Source organism: Trichomycterus rosablanca, chromosome 9 (assembly GCF_030014385.1).
Source record: "Trichomycterus rosablanca isolate fTriRos1 chromosome 9, fTriRos1.hap1, whole genome shotgun sequence".
Lineage (NCBI taxonomy): Eukaryota > Metazoa > Chordata > Actinopteri > Siluriformes > Trichomycteridae > Trichomycterus > Trichomycterus rosablanca.
In genome coordinates, this window is record NC_085996.1 from 19,934,738 (window position 1) to 19,950,435 (window position 15,698).

Below are 15,698 nucleotides of genomic sequence, written 5' to 3' on the forward strand. Positions count from 1 at the left end.
GCGCATCAATCAGACGCTCGGAGCTGGAATGAGGAGGAATAAGATCGGCGCATGCACTGCTGCAGCAGTAGCGACATGATCACGGAACGGGAAAAGGAGGAGGAGGGAGGCATGTCTTAAGCGGAGCCTTAAAAGCGCATATAGGCACACAGAGAAAAGCTGATCGATAATCTGGTCTTTGCGAACCGCAGCATGGGAGCGCGTATCACATGCGCTTGCTAGGCAAGAGCAGCCGAGGAGGAGGCGGTGGAGGAGGAGAAGGAGGAGGAGGAGGAGGTGGTGGTGGAGGAGGAGGTGGATGATGCTGCGGCAAGCGATCTACGGCGCGCTCAAAGCCTCGTTCTACTGGCTCGGCTTGTTTGTGAGCCGGCACCCGGTGTTCTTTTTGACCGTTCCCGCTGTCCTCACGGCGCTGCTGGGTGGTGCGGCACTGCGAGGCTTCGCGCCCGAGGCGGACCTGGAGCGGCTGCTCGCGCCCGCGCACAGCCTCGCCAAGGTCGAGCGGCGCCTGGCCGACAGCCTTTTCCCGGTGGAGCGCTCCAAGCATCGTCTTTACTCGGACCTACACACGCCGGGCCGCTACGGTCGGCTCATCCTGCTCGCTAAGCGAGGTGGCAACGTGCTCGAGCTCGCCGAGCAGGTGCTGCGCGTGCACCGGCACGTGCTGGAACTGCGCGTGGCGCACCGGGGCTTCAACTACACATTCGCGCACCTCTGTGTGCTGGACGGGCAGCGCGAGCGCCGCCGCTGCGTGCTAGACGACATCCTCGCAATTTTTGAGGACATCCGCGAGGCTGTTCTGAACAACAACACTTTCGCTAAAGTGCCAGTAAGCTACCCGAACACGACGTTAAAGGTAAGCCGCAGATCGTTTTTGCGCAGTTATTACTATTCGTGCTCATGCACGTGCCTTGTGTTAATACAATAAGCAATAAGGTGCAGTGGTCTTGCGGAATGCAAAAAAAAGCCATATTTGTATTGTGCTGTCTTGCATAGTATTATGTCATTTAATTTGTTTTCCTCACCTACATTCTGCACATTTTACTTGGTTCCGCACACTTAATTCAAATTACACGTCACAATGTTGCAGCAGCTGTATTTTCCGTCTTAAATCTTCGTTCTATGGTCTTACAGCAGTCCCTATGTTTTCCATTTCGACCAGTCAAATTTAAAATCATATTCAGTTGTCATTGCCTGACTTGCTGTATAGTACAGTGTATAGTGGTACAGTGGCGTAACTAGGAGCTCATGGGCCCCAGTGCAAAAAAAAATTTGGGGCCCCCTCAACAAATTTCAAATATATATATATATTATCAGGACTGATCAGTTTTATTACACACACACACACATATACTGTATATATATACAGTATATATATATATATATATGGGTGAGGTGGGTGGTTGAGTTCATGTCGTGGAAGACTCCCCCCTTCCTGCCATGGGCCCCAGTTCACTTCTCTTTTTCATGAATCAACCCCAACATTCCATCATAAATACCTCACACGCCACCTAAACTCGCATTACACAGGTAAACATACAGGATTTTATTGATTCGGTTATGACCACCACAGAGCAGGTATTATTTGAGTGGTGGATCATTCTCAGCACTGCAGTGAAAATGACATGATGGTGGTGTGTTAGAGTGCATTGTGCTGGTATGAGTGAGTTTTTAAATACCGTGTCCACTCACTGTCCACTCTATTAGACTCTCCTACCTAGTTGGTCCACTCTGTAGATGTAAAGTCAGAGACGATCGCACATCTGTTGCTGCTGTTTGAGTTGGTCATCTTCTAGACCGTCATCAGTGGTCACAGGACGCTGCCTACAGGGCGCTGTTGGCTGGATATATTTTTGGTTGGTGGACTATTCTCAGTCCAGCAGTGACAGTGATGTGTTTAAAAACACTATCAGCGCTGCTGTGTCTTATCCACTCATACCAGCACAACACACACTAACACACCACCACCATGTTAGTGTTACTGTAGTGCTGAGAATGACCCACAACCCAAATAATACCTGCTCTGTGGTGGTCCTGTGGGGGTCCTGACCATTGAAGAACAGCATGAAAGGGAGCTAACAAAGCATGCAGAGAAACAGATGGACTACACAGGTTAAAACGTTCTATTGATTCAGCAGTATATCATTGTACTGTAGTTCATTATAACATTATATACACTGCGTGATACACCGATGCACTCAGAGCACTGGATGGAATACCGTGAACTCACGTGACATGTTTTATTTTATACATATATATTGCAGCACAAGTGTTCACAAGTGTGCTGGCTTAATAACTTTTAGATTGCAGCCTCTGAAACAACATGTTAATCTGAGCAATCTTATAGCACGCAATAATGCAAGCAACGTAAACACTATATAACAGTAAACTGCAGTACAGCCGCAGCCTATGGCAGCAAGACTGTAGTGACGTTTTCGGTGCAGGGGAAGCCCTCAGGATGATGAACACACCACTGCTGGTGTGCCCCTACTCTCTCTGTGTGCGTGTGTGTGTGTGTGTGTGCAAGATATGAATCAGCTGCAAAGACCTGCATTGCACATGAGCTGAATAAATGCAGTGTGGATCTCCCAGTGTTGCTGCATATTTTAGTAAGCAGCCTGTTACAGATACTTTGGCCTTTATTCCCTAGTGTATTCCCTAGTGTACCTGTTTGTATGAATGTAGGCTACAGGCTCACGAATCCTCTGTTATGCAAATTACATTTAAAATCCTCATGGCATTGATTCCATAACGTGTTGGAAAAATGAGGACATGATTGCACCACATAATTGCTGCAGATTTGTTCATGCTGCAAATTGTTCTCTTGTTCTACCATATCTGGACAGAGAAGGCTACTGAAGAACACTTAACTCATTATCATGTTTATAAACTATAAGACATGGTACATATTCATGATAAAGTAAGCTATTATAAAATGGGTTAATTGTGGATATAAAAGGGGTGCACATGGTCGGCAACAATACTCAGTGGAAATACTTGATTGGTATTAGGGGATACCAAGAAAACATTCCCCACTTGATTTTACCACCACCAGTCTAATTTTTGGCACAAGGTAGGTTAGGTTAATTGATTACAGATGTTTAGTTAGAATGTTTACCATCTGCATGTCTTGAAAATCTTTATAATCTTTAATTGTGTAGTTTCATTGAGCATGGGCCCACTGTAGCCTCACATTCCTTTAAAACCTGACATGGGGTGTGTTCGAAAACCTAGTGAGCTGCCTTGCTATCTTACTGCCTACATAGGCAGCTGCCTAAGTAAAGAGGATTCTAATAAGTCATTGACTTATAAGGCAGCTTATTCGAACATTTTAGACAGCAATTCCATCAGTTTTCCCTTACTAAGCTAACGCAGTTAGCCTCATGCCATTCAAACCAATGGGATGGGGTGGCACAACCCACTAGCATGTCAACTAACATCTCCCCCCATGTATCGAAAATGGTTAAATTTGCTGACAAGCCCGAATTTGTGTATTCTGAGAAGCTTACCACAGTTGTAAAGAGTTGTTATTTAAGTTATCATAGAAACTCTTTTTGTTTTGTGATGGGTGCATCTTTAATTTAGGCACATTTTTACTGACCAAATTACCAGTTTACCACCAGTACATCATTTTTCAAATTAATTACCTTTTAAATATTTGTAAACTGAGGATACAAATTTTTGCAGTTTACAACTGCAAAATGGGAATTTGAATGGGAATTTTTGCCCATTCATGCTTAATATAACCCTTCATCTGGTGAACAGTCCATGGCCGCCATTGTCTGATTTTACTCTTTATGATGCTCCATACTTTTTATTAGGAGACAGATCTGGACTGCAGGCAGGCCGGTAGAGCACACACTCTGTGACTACACACCACTGTAGGGAGTGCAGAATGAGGCCTGGCGTTGTCTTGCTGTGCAGATTATGTACAGCTCACTAGTTAGCCAGGTAGCGTTAGCATAACAGTGTTAACAGATGAGAAAGGCTTCCTTGATATGGTGGAAAAAAATAAACAAAAAACAGATGGAGAACGAAGAGAGGGAGACCAAAGATGCACCAGAAGAACCAGCCAAAGAAATGTGTCGAGCTGTGTCAGCAGTTTAGAAAGACACAGACTAATCCATTATATACTGTATGATGAGGCATAACATTATGACCACCTCCTTGTTTCTACACTCACTGTCTATTTTATCAGCTCCACTTACCATATAGGAGCACTGTGTAGTTTTACAATTACTGACTGTAGTCCATCTATTTCTCTGCATGCTTTGTTACCCCCCTTTCATGCTGTTCTTCAATGGTCAGGACCCCCACAGGACCACCACAGAGCAGATTATTTAGGTGGTGGATGATTCTCAGCACTGCGGTGACAATGACATTGTGGTGGTGTGTTAGTGTGTGTTGTGCTGGTATGAGTGGACCACACACAGCAGTGCTGCTGGAGTTTTCACTACTGTCCACTAGACAACTAGATTAGACACTCCTACCTAGTTGGTCCACCTTGTAGATGTAAAGTCAGAGATAATCACTCATCTATTGCTGCTGTTTGAGTTGGTCATCTTCTAGACTTTCATCAGTGGTCAAAGGATGCTGCCCACGGGCCACTGTTGGCTGGATATATTTTTGGTTGGTGGACTATTCTCAGTCCAGAAGTGACAGTGAGGTGTTTAAAAACTCCAACAGCGCTGCTGTGTCTTATCCACTCATACCAGCACAACACACACTAACACACCACCACCATGTCAGTGTCACTGCAGTGTTCAGAATGATCCACCACCCAAATAATACCTGCTCTGTAGTGGTCCTGACCATTGAAGAACAGCATGAAAGGGGGCTAACAAAGCATGCAGAGAAACAGTCAGTAATTGTAGAACTACAAAGTGCTTCTATATGGTAAGTAAAGCCGATAAAATGGACAATGTGTGTAGAAACAAGAGGGTGGTTTTAAGGTTGTGTTGTATATAAAATATTTGTTTACCTAAACCTAGCTGCTAAATCCAAATCCACTACCTCAATCTGTCTATTCACCTTGTTTTGTACTTGCACCTTGTTTTGTTCTTGCACCTTGTATTGTCTTTGCACCTTGTCTTGTCATTGCACCTTGTCTATGCACCTTATGTATGGTAATTTTTGGTAACTTCCCCATCCCCTCCCCCATTGTCTTTGCACTATTGTCTTTCGTTGTCTGCACTGGAGATGTAGCCTGACAGTGTTTCGTTATACTGTACAACCCTGTATTGTATAATGACAATAAAGTTGAATTGAATTGAATATATACACCGATCAGCCATAACATTAAAACCTTAAATTAATAATTAATAACCTTAAATTAAAACCTTAAATAATAACCTCCATGACCCTAATTATGATAAGAAGCTGATGAATGAAATATACATTCCATGTGACTAGAGCACACAATATTGCTAAACAGTTTAACATACCACCAGTATTACAAATCAGTTTGATTTACTAATTAAAACAGATTTTAATAACATGTAAACACATTTACATCAACAACAAGCTTGAAAGGACTCTTAACCTCTTAAGGTAAAAACAAATACACTAGTGTTAGAGGTTTTCAGGTGGCACAGCGGTTAGACACGGTAATCAGATCTGAAATGATCAATTACAATTACGATCCAGGTTAGTTGATCGATGATACCTGCATGCAAAAAACAACAAATGTAGATCATCGCACAACTGACAAATTATTCTTATGCATTACAAATGATTGGGTCTAGAAAGACAAAAACTTGAAGTATATTTTCACTCTAAAGTAAATATATTTGAAGTCTATTTTAAAAATATTTCTAATGTACTCCAAGTGCACTTGAAATACTGATTAAATGTGTTTTAATTTCACTTTAAGTGTGGTCGAAACATTAAGTTAAATACACATGCAAGTATACTTAGGTTGAATTAAATATACTTAAAATAGTCCCGATTCCGTACAGTTTAGTGTACCTAACACAATTAAAGACTAACTTTTGTATTACCTTTGTACAATTAAAGTATAATAAGTACAAAAACAGTTGTTCCAACTTTTTTCAAGCAACCTACATTTTGTCCATGATTTTTTACGTGACCCAGGCAACACAATGCGTCTTACTCTCTCTATACAAGATGTAACATAAAGCCTCCACAAGGGGGCATTTATTTTATTTTATTTTAAGTTTATTTAATTATTATTATTTTTCTCTGAGACCCTTTTTTTTTGCTCAAGGGTTATGACCCAGGGTTTGGAAAACCCTTCAATATAGTGCACTGTAGCATATTGTGGCGTCTGCGAAAAAGAACGAGGCAGTTCTGCTCTTTTCAAACTGCAGGAGGCAACACTTTTTATTCAGTTGCTTCTGAATGGGTACAGAGCATGAAGTGGAGGTTGATCCATCCTGCTATCTTCAAATAAGGACAAAGCGTGTTCACCCCATCAAATACAACACACACAGTTACACAAATGGTAACTTAAAGATTTAACATAAAATGAACACAAAACACACCATTGAGCACATAAACTCATAATAACTACAGTGGTATTTTGAAACTCAACATCAATTCGTTCTAGGAGTGGCACTGAGTTTAAAAGGCGTTAAGTTTTAAGGTATTTTTTCCCATAAGGATGTATGAAAAACCTGTTAATGCGTTCCATGGTTCCACGGAACTGCATATATTTTAGGCTAATGTAAAATAATAGGGTTGTTTTTGACACTTATACACTGAAAATAACACAAATATAAAATAAACACATATAATACAATACAAAAAATACAATAAAACCTGCTCTTTACCTTTGCTTTTTTATTGTTTTCTTATGCTTCGTAGTTAGTGGAGAGAACTTATGAGCAGTAATAATTAAGAGAGGTTTAGTTTTCCTATGTCGTTCTTTTAATACATTAAGTCACATTAAGGTTTTTTTTAACGATAAGTGTTTTAGACTCTTTCAAAAGAAAAGCTGATTCTTACTATTTCTCCGATCCTTGAGCTGTAACACAAGTTTAAAAAGTGAAAAAGGAGGAAAATCCAGATAAGCACAGATTTATGTGGAGCTTTCAGAATTGATTTGATGGTTATTTCACACAAATGCAGATTTGTCACATATTTATTCTTTGATGACTTTTTACCGCACCGCTCAAGCCAAGCGCTGAACATAGCAGCAGTCGCACACACGTTGAGTTTAAGGGAAATGTTGAGTTTAAGGGTACACATTTCTTGACGAAGGGTGTTGAGTTTCAAAGATTTTGAGTTTAGGGGATGTTCAGTTACAAGGTACTACTGTATGTCCATACAAGCAAAACGCCATTCTAACCACAAAACCCACTTCTTATCTGTTACAAATTCTTTTCGGCCGTGGCCGCACTGCATTCTGGGATGCCGCACTTACATGCCAATAATGCACCTATTATAACGGCAAACCGGCCAGTCACCACAATATTAAAGATTAGTATACTTAAGTCTATTTTTTTAAACCAGAAAAGACCTGAATTATTTGCAGTCCTGCATCAAAAAGCACTCTTTTTAAACTGATTGACAATTCTCTTACAAAGTCTGACTCAAAGTGGTGAGCCACGAGCCATATAAGACTTTTAAGGAACGCTACTTTTATACCCAATCATGATATTCTCACTTGTTACTAATTCACTTGCTTGCTTATTGCACAATTTATGCCAAAATGGTGTAACTGGAATATTCTAGAAGGTTTTCTCTCTTTTTTTTTTGTCACAGTTGTACTTTTTAAGCATGTTGCAGACATTAAAATTAGGTTTTGTTTATATTTACAGTTTGTCAAGTCTTTCTTTTTTGTATTTGTCTTTAAAAAAAAAAGGTTCAAGAGAGTTACCAAATCACAGATACTTGTTTTTAATGCATTTAACAATTTTTTTCTGAAAATGGGGTTTGTTGGCTATGTACAGTTTAAAATGTAAATTATTGTAAATTAAAACACATTAAATACCAATAAACAATATTTACTAGTATGTACTGGTGTGTAATGAGTCTCAGGTTGTATTCATACAGACATTTTTGGCATTTGTTTGTGGGTGAAGAGTCTGTTTGCTAAATGGTATCGAAGGATCTTCCACATGTAAAAAATGTGGCAGTAGGTGAACTGTCTCTTGGTAAGAGTGAGAACAATGTGTGCAGGGCAGAATTAGGCAGATTTCCTCTTATTATAAACATACAAAAAAGAGCAATACATTTTTGGAAACATCTAAAAGAGAGCGACCCCCAATCCTGTCATTATAAAGCCCTGAAGCACCAAGAGCTGAGCAAAGATACCAGTCCCCTCATCCAACTGGTCCTGAGTCACTGCACCGATACACCACTAACACACAACGCCAACACACTAATAACACACACAGACACACCACTAACACACAACGCCAACACACTAATAACACACACTAACACAACAAAGACTCAGGAACAGGAGAAATCTGCAAACAGTTAAAATAAACCAAATTACACAAAGGTTCAAATTTAACACCGTTATCCCCGACTTCAACTCCCTCCCAGACCCGACAAACTGCCCCACCTACTGGGGGAGCACAGAGAGAGCTGCACACTGGCAGCACTCTACACACACACCAGCCACCAGGTGAGGGACAGTGGGTGACCATGTCTCACACACACGCACGCACACACACAACACATTTTTATTACTACCTCATTACTGGTAATGTTACCTTTTTATTGTTATTATTTGCACAGTTTTTATTATTACTTTATTCTATTTAATTTTATTTTCCTTTGCACCTGTAAATATAACTGTTTTGTATATATTTGTTCTTTCTTGTTATTTTTATTTTCTCTGTAACTCAGCTTTGGCAATACGAATGTCCTTATTTGTCATGCCAATAAAGCTTCCTTTGAGTTGAGTTGAGTAATTGAGTGAGTGAGTGAGTGAGTGAGTGAGTAAGTGAGTTAATGGGCGAGTGTAATATCCTCTGCAGTGGATTGGCCTCTGGTTCATTGTGTTTTTCTGGGGGATCCATTTTGATCCATGCCTCTGTTTACTGTTAACTGTGTGGAGTTTCACACACATCTACATGGGTTTCCTGTTGGTACCTATGATTATCCCAAATACATAGTAGTAGATGGATTGGCTACTTTAAAGTCCTCAGGTGTAAAAAACTGAATGAGTGAGTGTGTAATGCCCTGACATGGACTATCTCTACTGTATAACCATAGGTTTTTTTTAAACAGGCTCCACAACTTTCTAATCAGGATTAACTTTTTAAAACATACATTAAAATATGCTTGATGTTTTATCCTTATCATGTATCCTCATCATGAAGTGTTTCCAGTTACCACAAGCTGGGTGAACAATAAAATTCCCATTTGTTCCCATTTTCAATGCTCTCATTGGCTTTTTCTTTTTTTTTTCTATCCAGGATGGAAGAGTGGCATTCATTGGGCACCAGCTGGGCAGCGTGGTGCTGGCACCACACGGACGTGATCGTCAGGTCAAGTCAGCTCGCGCTGTCCAGATCACCTACTATCTGCGCCGGCTGGCTCCCGCAGCTCAGGATGCCATTGCAGAGAAATGGGAGAGCGAGTTTGGCAAGTTGGCACAACGTTTGGCCATATCCAGCCCGGACCTGCACGTGCAGGCGCTGACATCATTTGGTCTGTGGAGGGACTTTCATGCCACAGGCGCACTGGCTAAGAGTGAGGTACTGGTGGGACTGGTGCTCGTGCTGCTGGCCGCCACTATTTCCAGCTCCATGCGTGACTGCCTACGTGGCAAGCCCTTCCTGGGCCTGCTTGGTGTGCTGACCATCTGCAGTGCCAATGTCACAGCTGCTGGAATATTCTTCATTTCACATGGCAAGTTTAACTCCACGCTGCTTGGCATCCCCTTCTTTGCTATGGGTATGTGCAGACTTTGCTCCTCTGATTGATGCATGTTGGTGCTCTAATTGCTTATTGTGATTTCTCAAAGCTTTGACAGATTTGTGCATAATTGTTTTTCACAGCAGTCACCTGTTGTTGCTGTGGATTTTTGTTTATGCCTAGAAAAGAAACAAATAAAAATAACTTGATGATTACAAAGATTACATAAATGTGCCACCACATAACATGATTATTAAAATAAAACATGATTACATTGCAGATGTAGCAGGGTTTCCTATGGATATACCGTATGTGGTGGAATTATGGTTTTCTTGATGCTTAGGGGAATGGGAGCTAAAACAAGGGTTATTATATTTGTATTGTGCAAGTGTAAGGATTTGAGCGACTTTAACAAGGGCCAAATTGTGATGGCTAGACAACTGGGTCATAGCATCTCCAAAACTGCAGCTCTTGTGGGCTGTTCCCAGTCTGCAGTGGTCAGTATCTATCAAAAGTGGTCCAAGGAAGGAACAGTGGTAAACCGGCGACAGGGTCATGGGCAGCCAAGGCTCACTGATGCATGTGAGGAGCGAAGGCTGGCCCGTGTTGTCCAAACCAACAGACGAGCTACTGTAGCTCAAATTGCTGAAGAAGTTAATGCTGGTTCTGATAGAAAGGTGTCAGAATACACAGTGCATCACAGTTTGTTGCGTATGGGGCTGCATAGGCGCAGACCAGTCAGGGTGCCCATACTGACCCCTGTCCACCACCGAAAGCGCCAACAATGGGCACGGGAGCTTCGGAACTGGACCACAGAGCAATGGAAGAAGGTGGCCTGGTCTGATGAAGCACGTTTTCTTTTACATCACATGGATGGCCGGGTGCATGTGCGTCGCTTACCTGGGGAACACATGGTACCAGGATGTACTATGGGAAGAAGGCAAGTCGGAGGAGGCAGTGTGATGCTTTTGGGCAATGTTCTGCTGGGAGACCTTGGGTCCTGCTTTGACACGTACCACCTACCTAAGCATTGTTGCAGACCATGTACACCCTTTCATGGAAACAGTATTCCCTGATGGCTGTGGCCTCTTTCAGCAGGATAATGTGCCCTGCCACAAAGCAAAAATGGTTCAGGAATGGTTTGAGGAGCGCAACAATGAATTTGAGGTGTTTAAGGTCTTGGCCTTTAAATCCTCCAGATCTCAATCCAAACGAGCATCTGTGGTAAGTGGAGGCCCACCTCATAACTTACAGGAGTTAAAGGATCTGCTGCTAACATCTTGGTGCCAGATACCACAGCACACCTTCAGGGGTTTAGTGGAGTCCATGCCTCAATGGTTCAGGGCTGTTTTGGCAGCAAAAGGGGGATCAATACAATATTAAAGTGGTCATAATGTTATGCCTGATCAGTGTATAATTTTAATGATAGTTTTGTTATTTTCTTACTATAATTTACTCACACTGGTGTCCTGGCCTAATAGTTCTGAAATCAGGTGCAGTGCATAAACGTTAGTTAGTCCTACAGCTCCTAGGGTTTGTAGTCTGCTTGGGACTACAGCAGGTTGATCTATGCTTCCTACCGCAGGATGAAGCAGACAAAGGCAATCGACTTGTTGCAAGGCATTAGGAAGCCACATCATAACATTAAATTACATTATAGAACTTGTTACGCCACCACATTAATAATGTTAGTTGCTGTATGTACAGTATATTGCAGCTGAAGAACTCATTAAAATCCCATATCTGTCTTTACATATGCCACAAGCGTTTACAACCCAGGATAAAAAAGTCTGCAGTACACACTGTGAGAGACGTGGTGGGCATTAAAAAGTGTACTAATAGGTTATCAAAGTAACAAAGACAGGAGACAGTAAAGCACAGGAGAGAGAAGATGCAGCAACCAGAGAAAAAAGATGCAAATATGCACTACATTTACATTTTCTGCAATTAGCAGACACTCTTATCCAGAGCGACTTACAGAAGTGCTTTCATAGTCTAGTTGAGTATAGTTACTCTAGTTAAGTAGACAACAGTCCAAGAATAAAAATCTGCTGAAACCCTGTTAGAACCACAGTGTTTTTTCTTTGCAAGAAATAAATCAGAGCATAAGTAAGTACATGTCAGCTTAAGTGCTGAGTAAAGAGGTGGGTTTTTAATCGTCTTTAAAGACAGCGAGAGACTCAGATGTTCGGACAGACAAGGGAAGCTTGTTGAAGAGCCTTGATGCGTGTCATCCTTGAGTTCTGGGTGGAGGATCAAGTCGAGCAAGTCTAGTAGCTCGGAGGTTGTGTGGTACAGAGCGGGGTTTTTTTTATATATATATTTTTTTCCCTTTTTTTCCCCCCACTTTTTATCCCCCAGTCTAGTCGTGTCCAATTACCCGTCCTCTATACTGATTCGACCCTTCACCGCTGACTGAGGACGCCTCTCAACTGACTTGCGCCCCCTCTGGTACGCACAGTCAGTACAGATAGTGCATTTTTTTACCTGCACGAGTCGAGTTCATACACTTGACGGGCACTGTGTATGGAGGGCCACACCCCCATCAGCATTATTACTCAGCCCTGTGCAGACGCCATCAGTCAGCCAGCAGGGCCCGCAGTTGCACCGGTTATGAGGACCTATGATCCGACTTTCTTACCCTCTAACCCTGAACAACAGCCAATCGTTGTTCGTACAGCCGCCCAGCGTAGTCGGAAAGGCAGAGCTGAGATTTGATACGATGTACTGTATTTGAAACCCCAACTTTGGTGAGCTAGCGTACTTTACCGCTGCGCCACCTGAGCGGCCTCAGAGCGGGGTTTTATTAGACCTCGAATGTAACTTGGGGCTGGTCTATTTTTGGCTTTGTAGGCGAGCATCAGTGTTTTGAACTAAATGTGTGCAACTACAGGAAGCCAGTTATGAGAACATCAGACTACATGTCAAGATAGGATAGTGGAATGATCAGGGTCTCAATTTACTTGGCAAGTTATCAATACTTGTAATTGGAGAAATTGAACATCAGCATGTGTGGGTTGTCTGAGACCAAGTTGTCATGCACCGAACACTTCAAGATAATAGATAGACACACAGTGCTGTTCTCAGGCAAGGGGAGTTGCAAACATAATAGGGTTGCCTATGTCTGCAACATGCTCAACATCCTACCCTTGAGTAGCAGACCTACATTTGCCACAAAGCCAAGCGACATGACTATTACTCAGTGTTAGGCACCAACTGATAACAAACAATGACAACATTGGACAATTTTACAAGGAGATTGAACATGCACTTGCAGTAACTCCCAAACAGAACCTAGTTGTGATCAGCAGTGATTTCAATGCAACAGTCAGAAAAGATATATAGTGAGATCCTTGGGAAATCCCATCATGACGCGAGAAATGATAGTGGTCAGACACTGGTGGATTTCTGTGCTGAACATAAGATGGTTACCACCAACACACTGTTCCGCCTGCACAACAGGCACAGATACACATGGAGTCCAAATCAGGAGACCAAAACAAAGATTCACTACATCTTGATCAGTCATCAGTGGAAACAGTCCGTTTATAATGCACACACACACACACACACACACACACACACACACACACACACACACTTTGGTGCAGATTGGTACTCTGATCACAATCTTGTGATGTTGACAATGAAACTCAAATTCATTCAGGAGGCAAATCTGGAAGCCACTGCTGTTGGACCTTGAATAACTCAAAAATGACCAGTTCATGCAGCAATACCAAGTGGAGATTGACAAGTGATTTAAAAAGCTAGAGAGATTTGAGGAACCACACAAATCAGATAGACTGTAGCAGTAGATAAAAGATGTCATGCTGAAAAATGCTACAGAAGAACTGCAACAAATGCAAGAACAGGATTTCCAGTGACATTTTTGAGTGAATAAGAAAGTGTGAAGCAAAAAAAGTCCTTTAAAGAATAAAGAAAACTTTGGAATGAAGTGAAGAAGATGCTTAGAAGAAATAAACAAGCTGAGTTATAGTTTAAAGTTTGAAGAAAGGCAACAGCAGACCTGTGAACAGATAATAAAGAAGCTCACCAAACCATTCCAGCCTTGAACTACAGCCATCACAAACAAAAATGGGGAAAAAACATAGAAGAAACAGAGAAGGTGTAAAAGTTGAAAAGACTACTGTAAGAAACTGTACAGTGGAGAAGAGGGGAGTATAAAGATTGATGTTCAAGAAAAGGAACCACCACCCCTGAAGGAAGAGATCAAGTGAACCATGCTAGAACTGGCTATGAGAAGGCACCTGAACCAGATGGCGTTGCAGATAAACTGCTCAGGTTTGGTGGAGAGATGACACTGAATAACAAGCTGCATAAAGTCTGCAGGTTGGTGTGGAAGACTGGGATCTGGCCAAAAAAATGGACACAATCAGTTCTGATTCCACTGCTTATGCCAAGTTCACACTACACGACTTTCCAAGTCGTCAGGCCGCTGTACAGTTCACACTACACGACTGGATCTCTTGTAATCAGGAGTCGTCGTGTATATCACTACACGACTGATCGGCGATAGGGGGTTTCACTCTACATGATCTATCACCAACTGGAATCACAGGCGAGCTTCTCTGGTCTCCCAAACTATGTTCTGTCATGAAAACAAACGCAAGAAGTGACGAAAGGTTTAATGACACTACATCCAAAAATGCACGTCAACAAGTAGCGAGTGATCAAAGTTTGTGCGCTGATGTGCAGCGTAAAATTAAAGAGGAAAAATAAATGAATCTGAGTGGATTTGGCTACATGAACAGCAGGGATTGTTCTATACTGAGTTGGAGGTTAATAAATATTTTTTGCAATGCAGTGTTGGTGTTATGTTTTGTAGAGAACGATAAGGTCAGAAATACTGTAAAAGATGTGTGTGTACTGATTTATTCTGATATAAACTATATTATGCCCCTCTCCTGCGTTTCCCCTCACACCGTATCTTGCGTTCTCATTGGCTGTTCGACATAGCACTCATTGCCAGTCGGGCAACTCAGATTCAGATATTCGGCATGCTAGAAATCTCGCTTCGGTCGAACCACTTGGATCGAGTTGTTGAGTAGTTCACACATAGCGATTGAGAGCCGAGTTTCGATCGCCGAGCAAACACCGAGTTGCTCCCCAGTCGGCAAATCTAGCACCGACCAGTCGGCGAGCGAAAATCGGGGCAAAAATCGTGTAGTGTGAACTAGGCATTAGGAGAGGTAACTTGCTCCAGGGCAGCAACTACAGGACCAATGCACTGGTCTCACATGCGAGCAAGATCCTGTTGCAAGTAATCCCGAAACAAATGCAAACCAAGCTTGAAGGACAGATTGCCCAACAACAAGCTAAATTTAGACCAATAAGAGTTGTGCACTCGAGGGACTATATTTTTGTTTGATTGGTTTCACAAAAGGATTTGACACCTGGTTCAGCCACTGACGTATCTGTATTGCCAACAACATGCCGCTGTCAGAACAGCCAATCACACATCAGCATGGTTCAGGGTAAGAAAGGGAGTCCGACGTCTGTTTAACATCATTGGAGAACAAGTAAAGAGAACGTTGTTTCAGGAATTTGCTGAAGGGCTTAGGATTGGTGGAAAGTAATCCTGCAATCACACTTGGAAGAAGAATAATAATAAGAAGAAGCCTATTGCAATCACACTACTGTTATCCAATAGTCTTCTTATTCTTATTTTTATTCAATAGTCTTATTATTATTATTGTTATTATGTTATTCTTTCACTATTTTTGACATACTCCCACTAACTGCCTGCTAGCGCACTCATATACACACACACACACACACACACACACACACACACACATACATACAATCACCATAGCAACAACCTACCAGCACCTTAGGAACCA

General features: G+C 41.9%; 1 protein-coding gene across 1 annotated transcript in view; it reads left to right on the forward strand.

The window, feature by feature from the left end:
* Positions 1–301: 301 nt before the first annotated feature.
* The window catches only part of ptchd4 (patched domain containing 4), a 57,112-nt gene continuing 41,715 nt past the window's right edge, over positions 302–15,698 (forward strand). The window contains exons 1-2 of the mRNA XM_063001230.1: positions 302–856; positions 9,393–9,873. Of these exons, the coding sequence (XP_062857300.1) occupies positions 302–856; positions 9,393–9,873 (1,036 nt within the window). The remainder of the gene's footprint in view (positions 857–9,392; positions 9,874–15,698) is intronic.